Consider the following 7,026-nt stretch of genomic DNA (forward strand, 5'->3'; position numbering starts at 1 on the left):
TAACTCATAAGACAAGCGAACATGGCCATTATGCTCAACCAGCTATAGTAGGAGATGTGGTCGTATATACTAGCCATTCGGATTGATAGGAGAAACTTGAACAGGGTGTGTTTAGTTGGGGATGTGAAATTTTTTTGTGTCACATCGGAGGTGTCGAAAGGATGTCGGGAGGGAGTTTTGGATACTAATAAAAAAACAAATTACAGAACCCATCAGGAAACTGCGAGACGAATCTAATGATACTAATTAATCGGTCATTAGCACATGTGGGGGTACTGTAGCATTTAAAGGCTTTTCATGGACTAATTAGGCTTAAAAGATTCGTCTCGTGATTTTGCCGAGAACTATGCAATTAGTTTTTTTTTTGTCTACATTTGGTACTCCGTGTATGTGTCTAAACATGCTCTTTTACTGTAGGAGGCAAAAAAAAATTGGAAACTAAACAGAGCCTTAGATGATGACTACGGTACTTAAAAAAAAACTACACTTATAGGCATAGGTATGACTGTCTTTTTTTTTCTGAACCTGAAGTTGTCAGTTATTCGAAACCCTTGCATCGAACCATATATAGAATGGAAATATGTGTATTTATTTATGCGCGCTATCAAGAAAAACGATGGGTTGGTTAAGCACCACTTTGATTTTTTTTAATGTCACACAAAATATATATCTAGTTGATTAGAACGAGTAAACAACACGTTATGCTTAAAGTTAAAATTGAAAACAATAGATCGGATAACATGACAACACGCTATATATACGGAAAACGGACTTGCATGGTGTGGTGTGGTGTGCTGTAACTACAAGTGTACGGTTAGGGGGTGCATTGTAGTTGCCTTCGCATTAATTGGCTTTAGTTTGGTTTAGGGGGGTGCATTGTAGTTGCCTTCGCACTAATTGGCTTTAGTTCCTGATATCATCGGCCCTATTCGCTTGTCTTATAATCTGTACTTTTTAGCTTATTTTTTTTAATCGAAATAATATTTTTCTCTCATAACAAATCAGCCGAAACAATGTTTCGGCTTGTTTTTTTTCAGCGAAGCGAACGGAGCCATCAACGTATCATCATTACATGAAAAACAGAAGCAAATGAAAACTGCTATGGATCTCAACAAACACCAAGCTTTACTAGTCCTTCCGTCCTCGTCAAAGCTTCAAAAGTGCTACTCAGTACATTTCAAATTAGAAGTTGTTCAGACTTTTTTAAATACATAGCTTTTATTTTATATTTAGACGTAGATTTATATCTATATATATAACAAAAATAATATATTTAAAAAATTAAAATAACTTATAATTTGAAATGGATGGAGTACATTATTTTCTCTTGATTTTTCTCATAAAATCTAAATAAAATTGTGCCTTTTTCTTTCGCATCAACACATCATCATATCGTAAGGTAAATGTTCCGAGGATTAGACCACATTCTCTGCATAGATTCATGTGCAGGGCTGGGCTGGGCACAAGCATCTTTTTATTATTTTTCAGCAAAGAAACGCCCTACAAAAATTAAATATTTTCTCTACCACCACCACTACTACTTTGTTTATTCCTCTCTACATCCACTACGAAAAGAGAAAAATAAAAAAATCCTTTCCTCGTCTCCCCTTCCTCCTTACTCTCCTCTTCCTCCTCCCCCGTTCCCTCCACGAAGCTGCCCTGCCCCCCGAAGGATCCGAATCCGAGCTCGCACGCAGCCACTACCTGCGGGCCCTGCTCCTTCCTGCCGCCAACCATTGCTCCGTTCTTGGTTTGATCCGTCGAATTCGGCCCCGCCGTGCGCGGCGTCGCGGGCGCGCACCCGAGGCTGCATTTCTTTTCCCGGCCAAGATTCGGTCCGGCGGGGCCGTTCTCCGCGCGATTTCGCGGGCCGTTCGGCCTTTCCTCCTCGGATTTGTTCCGGCTCCCGTCGTCGAGGATCGGCTGAGGCTGTAAAAGGCACCAAAATTCCAATCTTTTCCTGCTGCTGCCTCCTTCGCGACACCTTCTTCTTCCCCCAATTAGCTGGGAGTAGCGTGGATTCTGATTCTTAGGTTCTTGGCTTCCCTCCGTGAGCTTCCGCGGTTGGCGTGGTTATGCCAGCCCCTCGCGATTTGCATCTGTGATTCGTTTGAAAATCCGGGGAGTGTGGAGATTTGGGAGGTCTTCTCGCTCCTGTGCTCTATGAGGAGCAGCTTCCCGTCGGAGTCGCCGTGCGACGAGCAGCACATCCATGGTTATGGCTTCAACCCGCAGTCATGGCTGCAGGTGGAGCGAGGGAAGCTGCCCAAGTCGTCCTACCCGGCTTCCTCCATGTGAGCCCTAGCCCAACGCCATTCCAGCATTTTGATTACTCCTTAGCTCAGTGAATAGTGTGATGGTTCTGATTTCTGAATTGCATCTGCTGGTTAACTAAAACTCTTTTGCTTTGTGCAGTGAGTCACTCATCAAGATTGCTGAGCCACCTGTAGTGCCGTTGTATAAGCCTTTGGATTATGTTGAGGTGCTGTCAAGGATCCACGAGGAGCTTGAACAATGTAGGCCGAGGGAGCGGCCAGGGCTGTATTTGGTCCAGTCCCAGGTGTTTCGGGGCCTTGGGGAGCCAAAATTGCGCCAGAGGAGCCTCCACTCTGCCTGGCGCTGCGCAAACACTGTCCATGAGAAAGTCATATTTGGGGCCTGGCTGCGGTACGAGAAGCGGGGGGAGGAGATCATATCTGACGTCCTTGCATCATGTCGGAAATGCTGTCGAGAGTTTGGTCTACTTGATGTTGCTTCCGAGATGCCTGTGCGGAATTTTGAGGTAATTGGTTCATGGGAGACAGGCTCATCGTCTCAAGTTTCTTCCATGGTAACCTTCCAAATACAGGATGGTAGGGTGACATGTGATAGGTGCAAGATTGCGTCTTTGTCAATACCATTTTGCTCCATGCTTAATGGGCCGTTCACTGAGTCACAGCTTGAGCTTGTTGATTTGTCAGAGAATGGTATTTCGTTGGAGGGCATGAGAGCTGTTTCTGAGTTTAGTTCTACATGTAGTTTAGGGGATCTGCCTGTGGAAATCTTATTGGAGATCCTGGTGTTTGCAAACACATTTTGTTGTGACAGTCTAAAAGATGCATGTGATAGGAAACTGGCTTCATTTGTTTCATCAAGGCAGGATGCCGTTGAGCTCATGACATTGGCATTTGAAGAAAATGCGCCAGTTCTTGCTGCTTCTTGCTTGCAAATGCTTTTACAGGAACTTCCCGATTGTCTAGCTGACGATCTAGTAATTAGCCTCTTCTTAGGTGCAACTGCACAGCAACAACTTATCATGGTTGGGCAGGCGTCCTTTTTGTTGTATTGCTTGCTTAGTGAAGTAGCAATGAACATTGATCCGAGGACAGACACAACTGTATTCTTGTCAGAGAAGCTTGTTCAGCTAGCAGTTACCCCTACTCAGAAGCAAATAGCTTTCCATCAACTTGGATGCATTAGACTTTTGAGAAAAGAATATAGTGAAGCTGAACATGGATTTGAGGTTGCCTTCTCTGCCGGTCATGTGTATTCGATTGCTGGTATTGCTAGAATCACTGGCATACAAGGCCAAAAGGCTTTGGCTTATGAGAAGCTCAGTTCAGTCATAACATCAAATTTGCCACTGGGGTGGATGCATCTGGAGAGGTCGTTGTATTCAGAAGGTGATAGAAAGCTGGCAGACCTTGACAAAGCAAGTGAGTTGGATCCTACTCTCACTTACCCTTACATGTATCGAGCTGCATCCTTGATGAGAAAGAAAGATGCTAAACTTGCCTTAGAGGAAATTAATCGACTCTTGGGTTTCAAGTTAGCATTGGAGTGCCTGGAGCTAAGGATCTGTCTATACTTGGCTCTTGAAGACTATAAGTCTGCCATCTGTGATATCCATGCGATTCTTACTCTTTCACCTGATTATCGGATGTTGGAAGGACGTGTAGCTGCTTCCAAAATAGGCACTCTTCTGGGTGCACATGTTGAGCAATGGAATACAGCTGAGTGTTGGCTACAACTTTATGAGCGCTGGTCATCAGTGGATGATATTGGTTCCCTTTCAGTGATCTATCGGATGCTTGAGTCAGATGCAGCAAAAGGTGTCCTGTACTTTAGGCAATCTTTGCTGCTCCTTAGGTAAATTCTACTAGCACATCTCTCAGATATTCTGTTGTGGCTGTTTTGGTTGCCAATTAATGACAAGTGTTACTTGATATTTGGGCTTTTTCCAGGTTGAACTGTCCTGAGGCAGCGATGCGCAGTTTGCAATTGGCAAGGCATCATGCAGCAACTGAGCATGAACGACTAGTCTATGAGGGGTGGCTTTTGTATGACACAGGGCACTGTGAGGAGGCCCTACAAAAAGCGGAAGAATCTATTTCTATTCAAAGATCCTTTGAGGCGTTCTTTCTGAAAGCCTATGTTTTGGCTGACTCAGGAGTTGATCCTTCTTATTCCGCGACTGTTATCTCGCTTCTTGAAGATGCATTGAAATGCCCTTCTGACCGGCTTCGGAAGGGTCAGGTCCGTGCTGCAGTTTATCAATGCAAAAGTGATTCATGATATTATTTACTCTTGAATCTTGATAATTCATTGCATTTGAACTTTAGTTTACCTTCAATTAAACATGGTAAATTCAAGGGCAACTTGGTTCACCCAACGTTGTCGTAAATTCTTTAAGATTTTCTATGCTTTGCTAGACACTGACTTATCCAAGCTCTCTCTGATTGCTGTCATGTAGCATAGCGCTTGCTGGTGTATTAGCTGCCATGCGAAATGAGAGTTGAGGGAGAAAAAATATTATAGTATCTATGAACACTGTCACAATTCGCATGTTCCTTTTTGTTACTGAAGCCTGATTATTGCAATGTAGTGTATGCATTTTAATGGAATTGAAAGAAGTTCAGGAATTTGAACAACATGAAAGAAATCCATAATGCTGTAGAATGTTTAGGAGTACCAAGAACATCTGATATTTGTTCATGTGTGGATTGTGGTACAAGGGGTCATTAACACTTTCCGTGCATTGTTTTACCTGCAGGCATTGAATAACCTTGGTGGTGTCTATGTTGATTGTGACAAGTTAGACTCAGCAGCTGATTGCTATACAAGTGCATTGAAGATTCGACACACTAGAGCCCATCAAGGTCTTGCTCGTGTTCATTTTCTCAGGAACAACAGGGAAGCTGCATATGAAGAGATGACAAAGTTGATAGAAAAAGCTAAAAACAATGCTTCGGCTTATGAGAAACGTTCAGAATATTGCGAACGGGAACAAACTATGACAGATTTGCAAACCGTGACCCAATTGGATCCTTTACGTGTTTATCCATACAGATATCGAGCAGCAGGTTGGATCAAATTGAAACTTTTCTTCTGGTTTGCTGATAACTTACAATAAATTTTTATAATAATGCAAAAGTCTGCATTGTATTTTACGTCATCTTCAGTTCTGCATTGAGAACCAATAGATCATGCCTTAAGATGCTGCATTATGCAATATTAGTGTTTCTCTGTACATTTTTTTGGTAGCTGTCTTCCTTTTTGAATAACTTTTACCTGTTGCTACTGGCCCCATGTTTTACGGTTTAAAGTGTATTGATTGAAATGGAAATACTATGTTTCTTATCTAAAATGTCTGATATTGTAGCCATTGTTCAAATATAGCTTTAATACTGAAACTTTGTTTTAAGCACAGTGCACTTAATTACCCATTTTTTACTCTGTTTGCCCTGGTGATGATTACCTTCTCTTTATTGTTCAACATGAAGTTCATTGGACTATCGCCGCAAACACTTGTCCTTTTTCCTGGATTGTGTCACTTTGCAGAATTCCTCTTCTTAACATAAGTTGGTTACAAGTTTTGAACCCTGCACCACTTTGACTAGTGCAGCAGCCGAGAATCAAGTAGATTATGCTAAACTTAGAGCCACCCTGTGCTAGGATAAAAATATGCACAGGCGTAACAACCTCATCTTTGTGAAAACTCTCATACCTGTGAAAGTACTCCTTATTCATGTCATGTACTCATGTCTTTGTGAAAGTGCTAAGATGAATAATGTGTTAGACAATGATACATCTTTTTCATGTCTTTCATGTATTGCTCTGCACAGCATATAAATCTGGTTAAAACATTGTTTTGGTTTTGATTTGCACAGTGCTGATGGATAGCCACAAGGAGAACAATGCAATAGCGGAGCTCAGCCGTGCGATATCCTTCAAAGCCGACCTGCACTTGCTGCATCTCCGGGCAGCTTTCCATGAGCACATCGGGGATGTACCGAGCGCTCTCCGTGATTGTAGAGCCGCCCTTTCCTTGGACCCGAATCACCAGGAAATGCTGGAGCTTCAGAAACGTGTGAACAGCCAAGAGCCCTGACACGTTGTGGTGCTATATTGTGTATTGTATACCACGATTCATGCCACTTTGGTGTGTCTCATGACAGCCTTGACCTCATTCATTTTTTCATTTCGCTGTTAATCAATTAGTCACTGTAATATGATGTTTTCAGGAAGAAAGTAACAGAGAGAAAAAAAGAGAGAACAAGTTCTATGAAAGCAGGCATTGATAAAGCTTTTTAACTCGATGCCTGTGACCTCTGTAGAAGTAATGTGCTAATCACTGAACTGTATCCTGAAAAAGTGATATTCGTGCATAATGTAATTTTCAGTTCTGTTCTCTGTATCCAGTTTTTACTGAAATTAACCTTGAGATTATATCGTGCTACATCTTAGATCTACCTCTGCCTGTGATTTTACAGTGGCATTAAGTGTACATAACTTTGTGATTCATGGGGTGTCTTATCCAGGGAACCCTTGGAGTTGTAGCTGCATGATCACAGTTTCAACAACGTTTTCTTGTTTTATTTCGTTTGCCGATGATACAGTATTCATAATGAAACCTGTTCATTTGAGTTTGAATCTGTAACTTGTATTCAACTTTTCGATGCCTTGCAAACGGATACAGCTCCCATGAACACTTTCCCCGTGTACAATATAATTTGCAACTTGTGCTGAACCTAGAGACCTGGTAGG

At 42.1% G+C, this 7,026-nt stretch overlaps 1 protein-coding gene across 1 annotated transcript; it reads left to right on the plus strand.

The window, feature by feature from the left end:
* The first annotated feature begins 1,574 nt into the window (after positions 1–1,574).
* Positions 1,575–6,731, plus strand: LOC136549450 (ETO1-like protein 1). The gene is made up of 5 exons (XM_066540724.1): positions 1,575–2,294; positions 2,416–4,128; positions 4,224–4,515; positions 5,033–5,342; positions 6,150–6,731. The coding sequence occupies exons 1-5, from the start codon at positions 2,164–2,166 to the stop codon at positions 6,368–6,370; spliced, it is 2,667 nt and encodes an 888-aa protein (XP_066396821.1). The 5' UTR covers positions 1,575–2,163; the 3' UTR covers positions 6,371–6,731.
* The last annotated feature ends 295 nt before the right edge of the window (positions 6,732–7,026 follow it).

Source organism: Miscanthus floridulus, chromosome 4, assembly GCF_019320115.1.
Source record: "Miscanthus floridulus cultivar M001 chromosome 4, ASM1932011v1, whole genome shotgun sequence".
NCBI lineage: Eukaryota > Viridiplantae > Streptophyta > Magnoliopsida > Poales > Poaceae > Miscanthus > Miscanthus floridulus.